Consider the following 17,982-nt stretch of genomic DNA (forward strand, 5'->3'; position numbering starts at 1 on the left):
CACACACACAGGGAAGGTAAAAGATTAGGAAAGAGCTTCCCTGCATGCCCTGCATCCCTGCATCTATCCAGCCATGGGGATCAAGTGATGCTGTCCCCTGCTCTCATTCCCTGCCCTCGTCCCTGCCTCTTTGGCCTCCCCTCACCTATCCTGTCCACCCTGTGCTTTGACCTGGAGCAGGAGGCTGAGCCGTTACAGTGGCAGCACGTGGAGCAGGAGTGGTGGGATCAGGAGAAGGAGAGCATGTCCATCTGTGGCAGTGGGTGATTAGCACACTGTGGTTTGTATGAGCAAATGTATCTAAAGATAAGTATATGCAATTTGCATTGTATGATTTGTTCCTCTGGGCACATTTTAGTTCCTGGTCCTTGTGCCTCTTTCTGTCTGACTTGCTACAAGCTTTGATTAATGAGCATCTGCTTTGTCTTACACAGAAATGCTCTGGTTGTGCTGTGGGATGAAGTGATGGTGGGGACGGGACTGTACTAGGGCAGTGGGTCTCAGATCACACCTCTGTAGACCTGTTGTCTAAGTAACACTTCAGACGATGCAAGGCATCTGCCTGGGTCTGGAGGGTTTGTCTTTGTCTTCCCTTGACAAAGTCAGTTGTGCCTGACCTTCACCAACATGTCTGCATACAGCACCCTGACACAGGTGACACCACACCATGAATGCCCTCTCCTTGATGCTGCGAGAGCCAGTGGCCACATCACGTCATTGCAAGGGCTTGGACATGTGGACAAGGAGGTAATCTCCCTCCGCAGCACAGCTTGCTCACACAAGTGCTGCATTTGCTCCGTTAGCCACAGCCAACAGCGCCTTTGCCTGTTGCAACCCCCAATCCTCTTTCAAGGGCACTGCTTTCCAGAATGCAGCCCCTGTCTGGTAAGTGTGACCTACCCTCCTCAGCCTTTGATGTGTGACCTTGCCTCTGGCCTTGTTAAAATGCGTGTTTCTGAAATGAGCCCAGTTTAGCCAGGATGCAGCATTACACCGTCATTACTGATTGCACCTCTTACTTTCTCTCTGTCTCCCTGTAAATAATGTATCTTAATAACTAAGCACGCAGAGCAGGCTTCCTTTAACAGACATTGCCCTGAGTAGCCATGCTGAGGAAGCGCATTCGCTCCTGCTATGCCTCAAAGCACTTCATTAGTACATCAGAAAAGGCCAGAAAAACAATGCAAATATTCTCATCAGCCAGTGCTTCTGGAAGGATTTACCATCCCCGCCTGGCCGTACCAAGTCCAGAGCATCTCCTTGCACCCAGCTCTGCTGCAGCGTCATGTCTGAGCCTTTCTTGGGGACTCTCTGTCCAGCTCCCCTGCCTTTGAAACCCCCCTAATGTGGCTCATGCACGCTCCCACCCGTGTCCTTGGGGCTGCAGGTTTAACCCCTCATGGACTGCAGGATGCTTCCCACCCCCTCCTTCTTCTGCTCCCCTTTTCCTAAGCTGCATTACTCTTCTCCTGGCTAGGACATCCTGTCCCTCCCCTGTGACAGCTCTGGTCAGATCACCAATCCTGGTCCTGTTGGGCACCACCAGTTTGGAAAATCTCCTATGAGAAACTGCTCCCTTTCCATCTGCAATGGTGATGTTGCTGGTGACAATGGGAGACCAGGTGAGGTCATCCCCAGTGCTGTTGGGGTGATACTCCAGGCAAAAAGAGCAAAGCATACACGGGAGATGTCCTCCATGGCTGGCCTGGAGAAGGTGGGCATGAACACCAGGCTGCTACTATCCATAATCCTGCCCCAGCAGCAGGCAAGAAATGCTCCCAGCACCAGGAAGCTTGGCTCCTGGGACTGCCATTAAATTTTCTCTCCAAGACTTGTCAGCAGCCATCAAGACTTGCTTTGCTCAGCCTGTCCTGTTAGCAGAGCAGCCAGAAATCAGGCAGGAAGACAAGCTGTGGGTCAGCTGCAGAAATACCTGTGCCAAACACACCCACTCTCACAGGCACATTTTCCCCTGGTGTAACACTTTAAAAAAAAAAACCACCAACAACAATGTTTTGAGTGATAAGCCTCAGTGAAATGGATCCAGAGAAAAGTGTGTGGTGGATATGTGTATGGGAGTGTGTGACTGTCCTTGCTATACCTGTATTTGTATAGCATATTTGTGCATCCATGTGTGTCTGCATGCCACAGCTCCTGCTGCGATTCATGTTTCCATCACACATGTGTCCATACACATATGCAACCCTTCCTGCTGTGCCCTACACCTAGGGTGTATGGGTAGTGCCCCATGCACATGAGTGGGTGACAGCACTTGTCTTTACAGAGTGTACAAACCGTTCACATATGAGGGTGCTGTGTTTGATTCCCTCTGTGTTTGCCTGTGCCTGCATGCACCCTGTACGTGTGTGTGTGCAATGCACATGCATGTGCTCTGCAGGCAGCTCTTCCCACTGCAATCCATGCCCATTCTCCTGGCTGTCAGGACCAGTCCTCCCACCAGACCCAGAGTAGGGACTTGAGCTTAAAAGTCTATTAAAAGCTTGAAAAACAACATCCTGCTTCCCCTGTTTTTCAAATTGCCGATGTCTTTCAATCCCTTAATCACGGCACAAGGGGTTTGGGGTCAGCACAGGACCAGGATCCATCCGCCTTTCCCCACAAACTACTGGGCTAAGCATTCTGCCCTGCAAACTGGGTAGCAGGGATCACCCTACCTGGGGAGTACAAATCTCCATGCAGCCTCCACAGGATGAGGGGCTGGGCTGAAGTGCACTGGTGTGTTAAATAACCCCTTCCTTGCCAAAAAGAAAACCATGCCTCTGGCGCAATCCCTGAAATGAGAGCTGAGGGAGGCTCAAAGGCTGGAAGAGTTGATCTGAGATGTCCAGAGAAGATCCATGTCCGTGGGCCATGCCTGTCTACAGGGTCGCAATGACTCCACCTCTGTGCCCACTAACTGGAAATTCTGTGGGATGTGAAGGCTGATGATGATAATCAAAGTCACCATCAGTGCCAGGGACCCAGTCAAACCAGTACTATTTCACTCTTGCTTTGCTGAGCAAGCCTGGAGCTGCGCTTGCAAAGCCAGTGTGCTCCTTTGCAGAAGACTCTTCCCCTGGAAAGCCCCTTACTTGCACTGAGTGGTTAACACCAGCTGAATTTGCCACGATTCAAAGCGTTATTACAATGAATGTGAGCGTGAATTAATAATGGCACTTTGAAGCCACTCTCTGTGCTTGCCTGCATCCCTCCTGCTGCATGACCGGCTCTGTGCTGCTGAGGAACTGCATACCTGCTGCTTCATTTTGCAATAATAACAGCCTTCTGCTAAGAGAGATAAACAGCATGGGGAAGTTTTGCTGGCAAAACACAACTCCAAATGAACTGCTAAAAATGGTTCACAAAAGGCTATTTCCAGCTACTCCACCCAGCTGGAGCCAGCTCTCCTCCCTGTCTGTTGTCATCGCAGAGGATGCATCTGCATCTGTCACAGGAGGGTTACCGCACAGAGAAAGGAGGCAGGGAAGAGTGCAGGCAGCAGCTCGCTGAGAAGGTTTGGGAGAGCCAGAAAAGGGGCTGCAGCCATGTGCCTCAGTGTTCATGCACGAGGTGCAGACAGGGGACACAGCCATGTCAACCATGTCTCCAAACGGCATCGCCGGCAGAGCCCATCCAGGCTGGGAGGTGTGTGCAGGCTCCGTCCCCATCCTCCAGTGACCTCCTGCACTCTCCTGCTCTCTTCCCTGGCCGCTCAGCACAGGCTGCAGGCTGGCCCATTGATGCTGTCAAGCCCTGGAAAGCAAGTCCCAGCAGTGCCTTTCCCCGGCTGCTGCTGCTGCTCACTCATGCAGGGGTCTCATCAAAATGCAGAGCATCCTTTACTTCTGGCTGGCTTACAGTAAGCAGTTGTCAGACGCTTCTATAATCCCAGGTATAATAAACCTTCCCTGGCTCCCTGATTCCTGTATCTGTCATGTGAGCCAGCTGTGCATGAGGAAAGCACTTTGCATGCAGATTATTTACCTGTCCTCAGTCTGATCCAAATAACACCCCCCTAAGCACAATCAGACAGCAACAGCTCCTCCTTCCAGAGTCTGGTTTTAGGACACTGGAGTGAGAGTTTGCACTCACAGGGGTCATCCCATGAAGAACCATTTAGGGTCAGCTGCAAATCTGCTTGTGCATGTACAGGACCACAACCTCCCTGCAGGGCTCTGGAAGTTGTCTGAAGAGCAGGACTGAGCCATCACAGGGTACTGGTGCAAATTTATCACTAGCACTTGTGAAGAGGGAGATATCTGGTTAAGATGGATGCCCTGGAGTGCTTTTCTCCAGTTTGCAGTCCTGCCAGCTTTCCCTCGGGGTGGATGTCCTGCTGCTGGTTCCCATTTGTTCCTCCCCTGCAAAGACCCTGTAGAGTTGGATTAGAAAGGAGCAGGATCAGCTCTGCTGAGAGTACTGCTGAGGCAGAAAGGCACAGGAGAAACGCTGCCTTGGAGATGCCAGAAACACAGGAGCCCTGAGCAGTACAGCCCTGGGGGCTTAGAGGTGACAATTGGCAAACCAGTTTGATTAGAAATTAAGCAGCATCCAAAGCAAAGTGTGATATTTAATAAAGGGTGAGGAGATGCAGCGCAGCCCAAGGGACAGGCTGTCAGCTTTGCAGCCCCGAGACCTGTGGCATAGCATGAGGGAAGGCTCCCCATCCCTGGGCACAGCTCAGGCACACAGGGCATACAGAAGGTCATAGCTGCCGCTCAGCACACCTCTGGACGTCAGAGGCTCAGGGGAAAGGCTGCTATGCCAAGTGACATTTATAGTCTATGTCCCTAAGTCTCTCAGAAATTTAGAAAGGCTCCTCAGTGCCACCCTGGGGGTGCTGGTGGACACCCTGCTCTGCCCCAAACCTATTCCAGACCTCCAAATCAGGCCTGGCTTAAAAAACACTATTTATTTTGGATTCTCATTCTCAGCTTTTGATGTCTAAACTGACAGCAGCCTCTTGATAATGTTTTGGGGCTCTTCCTTCACCAGATGGGCAAAAATGTATTTGTTTTAGGTGGAAACTGAGTTTTATGCTTAATCTCATGACTTGAAGAAGTGGGGCTTTAAAAAATACATCTTTATCAGAGGACCTGAAAGAAAGGGAGTATCCCTTCCTGATTCTCCTCTGAGAGAAAGGCATGGCCAGAGAGGGAACAATGATTTTTGCTTTTGAGGAGCAGGTCTCAATGAAAAGTCAAGCAGATATCACCGCAGGGCTGCAGACAACAGTCTCTCACCTCCAGATCAAAACCACAAAGTAACTGGGACACTGAAAGAGAGGCTTTGCATGTCATGCACTGAGCTTGTGAGATCCCAGAGGAGCAGGGGGATGTTCATCTCCTGGAAGAACAACATCATAGGCAGAGTTTCTTAGTCTTCTCTCCAAAAAGGGGATTTTTGTCTCTGTCTATATATCTAGCAGACGCAGCACTCAGGGTCTGCAGCGGGATCCTTGTAACCACAGCAGACACGAGTGCAGGTGGTTCCTATGCTGATTCCCAATCTTTTTGTCATTAAATTTGCGGTTTTAGTATTTATTGCTAGTGGGAAACATATTATGCTGGATCTAATAGCTGAGAGAGGTGAGACTGCCGCAGCTCCCTGTCCCCAGGTCCAACCAGTAGTGAGGCTGAAGATGTGTGTTCCCAGCAGGCACACACATGTAAAGCACACATGTACTTCATATATACCTATATACCCATATACCTAGCCAGTCACACAGGTCACAGACAGACACTCAGAGCACCCACACGAACATCAACAGCACCAATGGCCTCATTCTGCTCCCCTCTCTGGCTGACATATATTCTCCACTAGTGAGAAAAAAAAAAAGTATATATTTTCTCCATTTATATATACACACACACATATGGGCAATGTGGATCCCGCCAGCAGCTCTCCTCAGACACCCAGTTTGCCCATAAATCAAAAAATGCTCTTCCCCTGCATCCCATGATGGGTCTCATACCACCAAGCAGCAACCCCCTTGGTCCAAAAGATGACCTGGGGAGCTGCTCCCAGTGACTCATGGTGATGGGTTTCACATCTGGACACTGGGGCTGATGTCCCTGTGCTCTTCTGGGCTAGTGGAGATTGGCCTTTGATGGGCTGATGGCTCTCCTGATGAGTCTGGGAGTAGCCCCAGGGTATTATTTGGGCTCCCTCTCCTGCCATTGTCTCTTTGTGCTCCTTTTTGTGTGTGCAGATGAGCTTTTAACACCTACTCTTATCTTTAAGTGTGACAGACCTTAACCCCTCGGGGAGCCAGGTGTGGGCGAGCGACCACCTTAGGCAGAGCCCTTCCAGCACACAGAGTGCAGGCAGGGTGCAGGTCCAGGGTGCAGGCAGGTGCTGTGTGCTGGGTTTGGCTGGGATGGAGTTAATTTTCTTCATAGTAGCTAGTACGAGGCTATGTTTTGGATTTTGGCAGTGCAGGAGTGTTCTCCCCCCCCGCCCCCCCAATTCATGTTTCCATGAGCAATTTCACAGCTGCGTATGTGCATCTAATGGAAGATCTTTCCTCAGCATCTCAGCACTGGGAAATGCTTTTGGTACCACATCCAGTAGGATGGCAAGCAGCATGCCTTGTGCCCCATGGGCTGTCCGAGCCCTGCCGGTGTGTGGACAGTGCTTTGCAGGGGCCTGAAGTGCAATTTCTTGCCCAATTTGCCCAGGTCTTCCCTTCAATGGTTTGCAAAGCCTATTTTCCACCAGCCCTAGCTATTGGCATGCACTGCTGCTGTGGCTGCACACACAGAGACACACAGAGTTTAAATTCAGGGAAGACACCCTGTCTAGCACAAGGTATGAATTGTCAGTCATTCACTTTCTGATCAAGCACCTAGCTAAAACCTTCCAGAAAGGTGACCAGCCTGGATCTGAAGGCAGCAGGCAAAGGGAAAGCAAGGAGGGTCAGGGCCCATATCCCCACTGTACAGTCAAGGATGCCAAGGGACGAAAGCACGGTGATACAGCCAGCTAGCTGCCATCAATCACAGGGCCTTAGCAGAGGCTTCTGAGTATTTAAATCATTAATTAAGATTAATGGAATTCCGCTTTTGCAGTTTATCTAAGTGCATGTTCCAAAACTGAAACCCGGTCATTAATTAGTGAGTGAGACAATTTGAAAGGCTCAGTAAAATCCCCTCTTAAGCCCCAGCGAGGCACATCAGCATGGCTCCAAGTGGAAGGATATGGCCCTACCCAGGGGATGGATGCTACACCAGAGCAGGATAGGTGACACTTGAGAAGAGACAGAGACACACGGTCCCACCAATATGGGCTTTTAGGGGATTAGGGAGGTCCATCCAGCTCAGGACTGAGAATGGGAGACACAACTTGTTAATCTTCTTGTACCGTTGCGGCAAATGAGAGGTTCCATTTGGCTTTCCCAAATAAATTAATATGAAAAGCTTGGGGATTACTGGAAGGATTAGAGCTCCCTAGAAATCCCACTGTCTGATCTGCCCATCCCGAGGCTCTTGAAACCTCCTCGTGAAGACTAATGTAAATAAATATGTTCCATTACAGGATGAATCTGAACTGGTGTCCTGGTTTCAGCTGGGATAGAGTTAATTGTCTTCCTAGGAGCTGGTATAGTGCTATGTTTTGAGTACGGTATGAGAAGAATGTTGATAACACACTGATGTTTTCAGTTGTTGCTAAGTAATGGTTAGTCTAAAGTCAAGGATTTTTGAGCTTCTCATGCCCAGCCAGAAAGAAGGCTGGAGGAGCACAAGAAGTTGGGAGGGGACACAGCCAGGACAGCTGACCCAAACTGGCCAACAGGGTATTCCATACCATCTGATGTCATGTCCAGTATATAAACTGGGGTGAGTGGGGCTGGGGGGAATCGCTGCTCAGGAACTAACTGGGCGTCGGTGGGCAGGTGGTAAGCAATTGCATTGTGCATCACTTGTATATTCCAATCCTTTTATTATTATTATTATTCTCATAATCATTATTAGTTTCTTCTTTTCTGTTCTATTAAACTGTTCTTATCTCAACCCACGAGTTTTACTTCTTTTTTTTTCTGATTCTCACCCCCAGCCCCCCGGGGGGGGGGGGGTGTGAGTGAGTGGCTATGTGGTGCTTAGTTGCTGGCTGGGGTTAAACCACAACAACTGGAAATAAAAATGTGCAGTCTGTGTAACGTGAAATACTGCATGAAGCCCAGCTGTAGGGTCCTGCATGTGTCAGCTTGTGCTCGTCCTCATGCTAGGACATGTGTTCACCAGACCCAGATCCAGAGGACCAGGACCCACTGGCCAGAGACAGCCACCTTCCACCATGCTGTGTTCCTCTGGTGCCATGTGTAGTTCCCCAGGGACCTCCTGGGTGAACATCTCTAGTGGTAGGCACAGGGCACAGGACCACAGTTGCCTTCTGCCTCCCAGTGCAAACTTCCCCCTAGATTTGGAGTTTGGAGATGAGTTTCAGGGCATGGCTTATGGCAACTCACTAGGGTGTTTGAGAAAATAATGTTACAGAATGACCTTCTCCACAGTGCAATAAAACAGATACACTGGCAGTAAATTGCATCAATTACAGGGAACTCAGTAATTAATTAGAAGCCGGGAGTCTTCCCATCCCTCAGTGCAGCTCTGAAATTAAGAGTCTGAGTGAAGAATAACTTCCAGGCCAGGGAGTCGGTGCTGGGGCTGCCGTGCAATTGCCCCCCACACAGAGACTCGACGAGGACAGCAATTGCCTCCTAGATGTTGATCGATTTGCTTTTGAGTTGGCAGCAAGGACATGGGTTTGACCTCTGCCTGCAGAGAGGAGGGAGAGGACTTCAGGCAACGCCTGCGGGAGGGGATCCTGAGCAGTTAATGCCACTGCAAGTGGAAAAGTGTCTGCCCAGGTTGGAAAGAGGCTGCCTCCTTGTTGGAAAGTGATGGAGGTGATTGGGAAGAGGAGGGTGAACTTATAGGGAGCACAGCAGGAAGAGAGAGGTTGAGGTCTGCTCACGGAGGGTAATGAGCTAATGAAAGTGCCTGAGAGGATGCTGTATGTATGTGGACCACAGGAGTGCTGAGGATACCTGTGCTGCTGCCCTCTGCCTGCCTGGGGAACCAGAGCCCAGTGAGCTACCGAAATCAAAGCCTTACTTCTGCTGCTGAGGAACTCAAGCACGGGCCAGAGGGACAAGGACGCATTGTGACCTCCAGCCTACTGCAGGCTGAATACATCCCTGCCTTGAAAATGTCAGGCCTGGCTCTGCATGGCGTTGCTGCAGCTTGGCTGGGCTATTCCTCGGCAAATCTGCTAAGCCAGAGGTTGGCTAATGGTGCCTGCGAGGCACCCGCTGGGGTCCTGCCAGCCAGAAGCAAAGGCAATCAAAGCCTCTAAAGCAGCAATCAGACACCCTCCAAATTGAGCGGACGTGAGAAGTGAGTTTGCAACTTCAGATCGATCTGGCGGCCAAGGTCAGTTAGAGGGAAGCTGAGTTCCTGGAGAAGCCACTGTGGAAAGCGAGTTGTAATAGAAAGAAGTTGTAATAGTCTCCAGCCGGCATGGACCTCCAGCTGCCGCTGACCCAGTTAACACTAATGCTCTCCTGCAGGAAACTTCCACACCATTTTCGAGGCGTTATGTCGGGGAAACCAGACCATGGCATGGAGATTAGCCTGGGAAGGGCACGTGATGCTCTGGCAGCCGTTAGGATCTGGCCAGGCACAGGGTGCAGGAAGGGTCCATGCTGGTCATCTCAGCCCAGTGGAAGGCACAACATTGCTACAAATGAGTGCACAGTCATCCCCACTCCACTGGGTTGAGCACATCCTTGTCTGGTGGAGGGATTCATGATGGTCTTGCCATGGCCTGATGGCCCCAGCGAGTGCAAAACGTCGCATACCCAGAACTGAGGCATCGAAACACAAAGCCCAGAGGAGAACCTTGTGTCTCCCCCCCAATATAGCCATCACTTTGGATTTGGAAGGGAATCTCATGCTGTCCAGGGTGTCTCTCAGAGTCTTGTCTCCTGAGCCCATAGCATAAAGCTAAGAGGTGGAGGAAGGACCAGGATTTGTCTTTTTTTCTGTTGCCTTGTAGTTTTCAAGCCATTTTTTAAAACCTTTAGGATGTTTAGAAGATACTGTGGACTCTCCCCTCTTGGCCTACAAGAACCACCACCTTCTGCACATGGGATGAACAGGCTGGGGACTCCCTGCTGGAGTAGGGAAAGGGTTGGGATGGGGAGCGGTGGGCACCAGGCTGAATGTGAGCAAACCACAGATAAGATAAACTACTACATTAGGGGGACTGTGGCCAAGGTCAAGGGAAATTATTCATCCTTACAATCAGCAGTGGGGAGGCCACCCTGCTGGGCTGTGCTTAGCCAGGTGAAGAGGAGGGTGATGTGGGATCTAATCACAGCTGCAGCTACTTGGGAGCAATTCCAAGGAAGATAGAGCCAAACACATCTCACTAGTGCCCAATGATGTAACAAGGGACAGTGGTCACACATTGGACCTTCAAATATTTGGGACGGACATTAGAAAACTCTTCTTCACCTGAGTGTGGTGCAGCCCTGAGACAGGTCCCCAGAGCAACGGGAGATCTCTGTCCTTGGAAGGTTTCAAGACTTAGGTAGGCAAAGCCACTGCCACCCTGATCTAGTGTTGGGAATAGTTCTGCCATGAGCAAGCAGCTGGACAGGAGATTGCAGAGGTTCTTTCACCAGCCCTGTGCCTGCTGAACATCATTTTTCTCCTGGCTGGACTTCAGTCCAGGGATGCCCTGCCATGGAGTGGTACAGGTACTTTTCCCCTAGCTTTGCAGAGGTCCTGGTTGGCTCCCTGCTCCTCAACCCAGCCGCAGTGCCTGTTGCTGGCTTATGGCACTTTGATCTCTTTTACTTATCTTGAGTGATCTCTCTTATTGATCTTGAGATGGACAGAATTGCATCCTGGATGCATCCACTGACTTTCGATGGAGCCCTGAGTGGTGGGAAGAAGCCAAACACATGCCGTGGTGCCAATCAAACTGGTATCCCAAACAATGGGCCAGATGTTCCTTGCAGCCCATAGTCCTGTGTCTGCATACTTTTCACCATGCTAGGCTAACCAGCCCTCTTCAGGGATCTGTGTGAGTAGCCGTTGGCCACGGGCAGACCCTACCATTCCACAAAAGGCTTTTGCTTCCTCCGTTTGCCCTTCTCCCCTGGGGAAACCAGCCGCAGAGCAGCGTCAGCCCTGCCAGGCACACCTCGGCACTGCAAAGCAGGGACTCCTGTTGCTTGCCTCCGGGCTCCTGGTGTGTTGTCAGCATAGCTCTGGGCACCCTGCTCTGATCCCATCTTATTTATGGCACATCCTTCCTGTCTTCTCGCTGCTATTATTGCCTGAAATGTTGTAATTTAGATTCCGGCTGTGTTTGATTGCAAACTCTCCCAATCTACAAATTTCAGTGACAAGCACTTGAGCAGCTCATTTACATGCCAAAGAGATCAATCCGGAACTGCTCGTTACACAAGCGAATAAATAAATAACGGATACATTAAAGAATGGGAAACAATCAGCCAAATTAACCAATAGGTGTCGAATAATGACAAGCCCTGACATCCTTAACAGAGAACAGGAGGAGGAGGGATGGGACAAGCTTTCCCAGCATTGCCCAGGGCTGCTCAGCACTCATCTATCTCTTCTCTTCTCATCCCATGAGCCAACAGGGATGTGAATCAATGCCAGGAGAGAGTGAGCAAGGGCTGGAGCGTGAAATCCTTGCTTTTAAATCCCATACCTGTCTTTGCACCTTGCACCTGCTCCATGTAAGCATCTGTCATAAGAATAACACATCCCCTGGGAAAGCAATTAAAACATTTTAGACATCGTGTGGCAAGTGGCCTTGCACCCTGATTTTCAGCTGACATCTCAGGAAACCCTTCCAGGGCACCTGAACCATCCCAGCTTCTTGTTTCATTGATTGAAGCACGGGAGACTTCAGAATTCATGCAAACACCATTGCATTGCCCAGGAAGTTTATCTGGTGGTCAGCAGCACGGGTTGAGCATTTTGGGGCAGGCCAGCTCAACAGCTACAAAAAGACTTTGCATGGTTATTCGGGCATCATTAAGTCTCCAGTGACTGCAGAAGCACAGATACTCTGAGCTGTCCTGCCTTCCTAGTGGGTTGTGGGTGGCAGACTGGAATGCCAGTGACTGGCAGCAGAGGTGTGTGTAGTACCTGCCAGTACTGATGATCTCCCACCACCCGCCTTTGTCTCTGTGTCCTGTAGAGTGACAGGTAGGTGCTAGCTGCTTGATTTATCCTCCTCTGGCAGCTCCTGCCTGTCATCGCTCAGCACCCCAGGGGTTCCCCAGCAGGGAAGGCAGCGGAGGAGCATCTCTCCCTGTTGTCTGCTGTCAGGCAGCTCGTGTGTGCCTGCAGGCACTGGGGACGCAGGGAGGAGGCTTTGAAGGGATCACTTTCACAAAGGAGTGCAAGGCTGGGATGGTGCTGACCTATCTTGCCTGGCACCACCAGGTTGGAGGGCAGCAAGGAGGTTGAAGGAGCTGCCCCATGCCCCACCCTGAAAGGAGGAGAGTTGCTCAGGGTAAAATCCACCCAGAGCAAGGCTGGTCTTGGGTCTGCAGCAGAGCCAGGAGGCCATGACAGGTGCCCTAAATGATGTGGATGCTCACCAGAATGGTCCGGTTCCCCCAGACACAGGGCTGTCCTCTTTGGGGCTGGTTTTGGTGCCGCCTGGGGCTCTGCAGAGCACCTACATTCTCTGACTACTCCAGCGTACATGCACCTTCCCCTCTGCCTTGGACTTGGCCCCATTTCATGTCATCTGGGGGTCCCCTCCGTCATCCTTGCCCCTTCTGCATGCTGGAGCCCACTGATGGTGGTGCTGGTGGGACGCTGCTGGACTTGCATCAGCAGGGATAACCTGCCAGGGCTTCACGATCCCTTGCACCTTCCACCGTGGCTTGGTCCTCACTGAGGAAACACCACTTCTCCCCTACTCTCAGGGGGTGCAAAACTGCTCCCAGCTTCGGGGAAGGGCATTTGTGGCCTCACTGGGCCCATTTACAAGAGGAAGCTGGGTTATTCTGGCTCCCGACATGCAATTGCTAGGTGCCGAGGCGGAGATGCCCGTGTGCTTGCTCTGCGGCTGGACATCCTGCCGGGTGGCCTCTGGGGACACGGGGATCCCCAGGGGCTCCCCCACACACCTGCTTTTGGAGGAGGAAGACGAGCCCTGATGGGCAGGTGACACCGAGCATGGCTGAGGCAGCACTGCCATCTCGTGGCGTGTCACCTCCCTGCCTGTGCCACGCCGGGCAGGGCCCTCACCGTGTCCTTCGGCCACCACCCGCTCCCAGAGACACCCTGATGGGAAGGGGAAGGGAAAGGGAAGGAGGAGTGTGCGAGGTTGGAGGTATTTTGGGGCTGGCAGATGCGGTCTGCAGATGCCTCCTGCATGGCACCGTGCAATGCTCACCCGTGACTCCCCGCAGCCATCCATCCTCTGGAGCCATGGATGTCCCAGCTGCAGATCAGGAGGAGGAGGAGGAGATGCTCAGAGTATGGGAGAGGAAGGCTTGGCTTGAACGCAGTAACACTGGAAGTCAAGTGAGTGGGGCTAAGCACTGCTGAGGAGTCTCAAGGACCTGGAGGAGGTGCCACCTGGACCAACACCAGCTTCCAGGAGATGCTGGAAACCGGTAACCAGTGCCCTGTAATTCAGCAGTTAAATGGGGCTAAGGGGACAGCCAGGGACAAAGGACACAGGAGCACTAAGACACAGCCATCAATCAATCCTGGATGAAATGATGGAGTGGTCTTATTTTGGCTGTATATTAAGAAAGGGCAATAGGGCAGAAATACAATTACTGTCCAGAAACACCGTTTTGTGGAAGGCAGGTCTTTTCAAACTCACCTGTCATCTTTTCTTGACATGATTACAGGTCTGGTTGATAGAGGAACTCTGCTGATAAAATAAAATTGCATTTCTTCTGGGCATCTGATTTATTACGGGATAACATTTTGATTAAAAATGTGTATTATGTTGCATTAAGAGGGCATATATTCAATGAATTAAAGACTAGCTCAGTGACAGATCTCCAAAGGTAATTATTAATGGACATACACTGATGAGCAAAGTTTTGTCTGACAAGGGTCTCTGGGCTGATTTTTAGTTTCACACTAGACATTCCCTTTTTCAGGTGTTTTGGAAACGATGCAACACCTTCCTTGGGACTGCTAGAGGCAGGGGGAATGGAGGGATTGCCAGCCCCCCTTGGCTTTGGGACCACCCTGCTCCCAGGCCTGCACACTGTTCTCTTTCCTTGAACATCTTCCCCTGAGCTCCAGCTGCTGCTATGTTTGCTTTGGGGACCCCAATGCCTCTTTCTCATGAAGGTCAGTGCAGCAGCTGCCACAGGACTCCTGAAAGGAGACTCCAGGTGGATATGGATCAGAAAGCCCCTCCTAGTTACCCACTGCATTCCCCATGGGGTGGCCTGGCTGGTCCCCAGGGTCCCAAGGATGTTCACTTGCTGGGATCATTGTGGCACATCTCATCCCTCTGTTCCCTGCCACGGTGGGGCTTGGGTACTGGTGGCATTTGGGGGCTTTTTTGTGGCAGAGCTGAATGCACAAAGCTGCGTGCCTTTCCTGGGCTCAGGGGTGTGATGCTTTGGCTTTTTCATTTTGCAGGTTTTGGTGAGGCGACACACAGCTCCTGGGGTTGCCAAGATCTGGCTGGTGCAAGACATAGCTATTCAAAGGGGATTGGGAGCAACCTAGGTGCCAGAAACCCCCATCTTCTGCTCTACTACAGAGACAAGGTCCCCAAACCACTGAAGTGAGGGCAGTGGGAAGGAGATACCTCATCAAGGATGCTCGAGGCCCTGCTGAGCCACACAGGCACTGATGATCCCTTTGCTGGAGGCCTGCTCTGTCAGGGTTCTGTACCATGGTGGGCATCTGGAGGGGTCAGTCCCCAGCAGCAGCAATGACAAGGCTGGGTACCAGTGACAGCCATGCTCTGCCCATCACCCAGACCAGGGGCCGTCAAGAATGATCCCTGGGCCCCACCGAGCATCCCTTGGTTGGCCGTGCTACCTACTGCTCACATCAGCTGTCCCTTCCTGCAGTGACAGAGCTGTGGCATGCCTTTGGGCACCCTCCACCTTTGTGTTGCTTTGTGCCCAGTCACCAACGGTCCCTGCTTCGGGGACTGTGCTTCTGGGCGAGGCTGGGAACCCTGCAGTCCAGCATTTTTGCTGACCAAGCTGTTCCCTAACTGTAACCAGCACAGCCAGGGTCAAGCGTGGAAAGGGGAACAAGTTTCTCTCATGTGCAAAGAAAGTGAAACTTGGCACTTCTCTTCCCTGACCAGGCAAACCACCCTGCATGCATGTACATCTCCCCCACCCTGCTCCTCTTCCTCCCTGCTCCCAAGGAAGATCTTCCAGCAAACAGAGCTGCTGCTCAGACTGGTCTGTCTTCACCCCCAGCAAAGAGGTAAGTCATGCAAATAGCTGGGGACACATGCCTCCTCTGCCTCCACTCTCCAGTCCTTGCTCCTTGTCCCCCTCCACAAGGGTTTAAAAATAGGAAAAGGGGGAGAAGATGATAGGGGTGGGGGGGAGCTGCAGGAATCTGTCCTTGCTCCATGTGGCTGTGGACATCACTAGCCTCTGCAAGCTTGTCCTGTGCCGAGTACCTCAGGTTTTGGGGTAGGTCTGTGCGCTCAGGACATCTCTCCTCTCTCCCAGCTCTGTGTGTTGGAGATCAGGATCCCCTTTACCTGTTTACCCTTTTCCTGTTTAACCCTTTCCTATTTATTCCTCCCCTGTTTGTCCCTCCTCTGTTGAGTCTTTTTGCATCCCTTCCTCACTTGTGCTCTCTATCCCATGGGACCACTGCCCCATACATCAGTGCTTGCTCCCCCAGCACCGGAAGAAGCATCCTCTACGTGCATCTGATGTGCGACCACCCATCCCCAGGACATGCACCAAAGCATTGATGCCATGCTCCATGTCCTGGGCTTTCCAATCCCACAGCCCTGCCATGAGCACATGTCAGAGATTTTTCAGTAATATCAAAGATTTCAGATCATGCAAGGAAACAGCCTCAAAATCCTTCCGTGAATTTATTTCCACCATTGCATGTGGTGTCCGGCTATCTGTATTGGAAAACACATGGGTGGCATGGTAGATCTGTGCATGCATCTGATGAGACCACTTGCATGTCTGTGTCCAAGGTGCATCTGTGTGCTTGCCTCCATCCCCAGTTCCCCCACCCCTGTGCTTGTACGGAGGCAGGATGCAACCCAGGCTTTGGCTGGCAACCAGCACCCTGGCAGCAGTGCTGGGCCTGGCCCTGCTGGAGGATGACGTGTGTCGGGCACCAGATGGCAAGAACGGCTTCCCGGGAGTCCCTGGCCTCGATGGGAGGCCAGGGCAGAAGGGTGACGTGGGAGAGCCAGGTAAGGGGGAGCTGGGGATGTGCAGTGTGGGTGGCCTGGGAGCCTCAACCCTCTTGGTAGGAGCATCACGGGCTGTGGGAGCAGCTCAGGAGGTGCCAGCCAGATGTACACGAACTGCTACTCCTCACCATCTCTCCCCAGGGAAACCATCACAGAAGACGGGCATCAAGGGACTCAAGGGGGATGCAGGCGAGCCGGGGCCTCCTGGCATCCCAGGAGAGCAGGGCTACCATGGCCTGAATGGCTTCCCCGGGATCGCAGGAAGGCCGGGGCTAAAGGGGCCCAAGGGGAAAGCTGGCAATATCCTGGATCATCCGCGTCCTGCCTTCTCCGCTTCACGGAGGTCCCCACCCTCCAATGGCAAGACAGTCGTGTTCGACAACATCATCACCAACCAGGAGAGCTCCTACAATCCCCAGACCGGGGAGTTCACCTGCCGCGCCCCCGGGCTGTACTACTTCGCCTTCCAGGTGGTCTCCAGTGGGGACCTCTGCCTGAGCATCACCAAGAACAGGGAGCACGTGGTCAGCTTCTGTGATTACAACAGCCGTGACATCCTGCAGGTGAACTCGGGCAGCAGTGTGCTCAGCCTGGCTGTGGGTGACCAGGTCTCCGTGAGCACTGACTCTGCCAGGGGCAACACGATTTACAGCGGCTCTGAGGCTGACAGTGTCTTCAGCGGCTTCATGCTCTTCCCTCAGATGGGCTGATGGACTGCCAGTCAGGACCTGCTTAGCACCAGAGCATCGCAGTGTGTGTGTGTCTGCATGTGTTTTCCCCCTGTGAGTGCATGGGGTGGTTTAGTACCACAGCAAACAGGGATGGCCCCAAACTGAGCCACCAGACAGGTCTTGTTCTTCCACCGATGTCACAAAGTGCCCAGGCTGTGGGTCACCACTGCAGTAGTGAGACCCCTACTAGCGCTTATCTCCATGCTAGGCCTGCCCACTCCATCCTGGAGGCAAAGGACTGCTGGCCCCAGCAGCCCTTTCTGCTCCTGGGCACTCCGACCCCACACCAGAGGGGACCAGTTGTCACTGGGGCCATTCAGCAGCTGTGGGTCTTTGTTCCTGAGTGGGAAATCACCACATGCCACTGCTTCTGCTACACTAACCATTGCAAACGCCTTTCTGGCACCGGGCCACTACTGCCTCACATCCTCCCCATCAGTATAAATAAACCTTTCTTCCAAGACAGCCGCTTGGGTTTTCTTTCCTATTCATGCATCTTCCCCAAACCATCAATGTCCTGCACCCCTTCCTAAGCTGTCCAGGGAGAGAAGTGATCCCAGTTTGCCCCTGGCCAAGCAGACCCCAACTGCAAAGGCAGATGGACAGGAGGGAACTGAGTATACAAGCAGAGCTGGCACTTACAGGAATGGGAACTCTCTGGGACTAGCCTATGTGTGTCCTTTTTCTGATGAGTCCAAGCTAGCTGTCCTGTACAAGAGTAAATACAGGCAGCAGATCATGCACCTCATCCGCATGGTCCTCTTCTGGTACCCAACTCTCCCAGGAAGGGGAAAGGCAGCTA

At 52.1% G+C, this 17,982-nt stretch overlaps 1 protein-coding gene across 2 annotated transcripts; it reads left to right on the forward strand.

Moving 5' to 3' along the window:
* Positions 1-15,298: 15,298 nt before the first annotated feature.
* C1QA (complement C1q A chain) lies at positions 15,299-17,645 on the forward strand. 2 transcript variants are annotated; one of them, XM_052793099.1, is made up of 3 exons: positions 15,299-15,482; positions 16,255-16,449; positions 16,591-17,645. In XM_052793099.1, exons 1-3 carry the CDS (start codon positions 15,314-15,316, stop codon positions 17,157-17,159), a joined length of 933 nt encoding a protein of 310 aa, XP_052649059.1. In that variant the 5' UTR covers positions 15,299-15,313; the 3' UTR covers positions 17,160-17,645. The 2 variants fall into 2 exon arrangements, with proteins under 2 accessions (XP_052649059.1, XP_052649060.1); XM_052793100.1 differs by having other exon boundaries at positions 15,338-15,486; positions 16,282-16,449.
* The last annotated feature ends 337 nt before the right edge of the window (positions 17,646-17,982 follow it).

Source organism: Harpia harpyja, chromosome 7, assembly GCF_026419915.1.
Source record: "Harpia harpyja isolate bHarHar1 chromosome 7, bHarHar1 primary haplotype, whole genome shotgun sequence".
Taxonomy (NCBI): Eukaryota; Metazoa; Chordata; class Aves; order Accipitriformes; family Accipitridae; genus Harpia; species Harpia harpyja.

What these genes read in the sequence shown, in the direction of transcription:
- C1QA (XM_052793099.1), top strand. Translation starts at nt 15,314, where the DNA reads ATGTGCAAAGAAAGTGAAACTTGGCACTTCTCTTCCCTGACCAGGCAA. An exon ending in TCTTCACCCCCAGCAAAGAG is followed by an intron (nt 15,483 to 16,254) that starts GTAAGTCATGCA and finishes CTCCATCCCCAG; the next exon opens with TTCCCCCACCCCTGTGCTTG. An exon ending in GGGTGACGTGGGAGAGCCAG is followed by an intron (nt 16,450 to 16,590) that starts GTAAGGGGGAGC and finishes ATCTCTCCCCAG; the next exon opens with GGAAACCATCACAGAAGACG.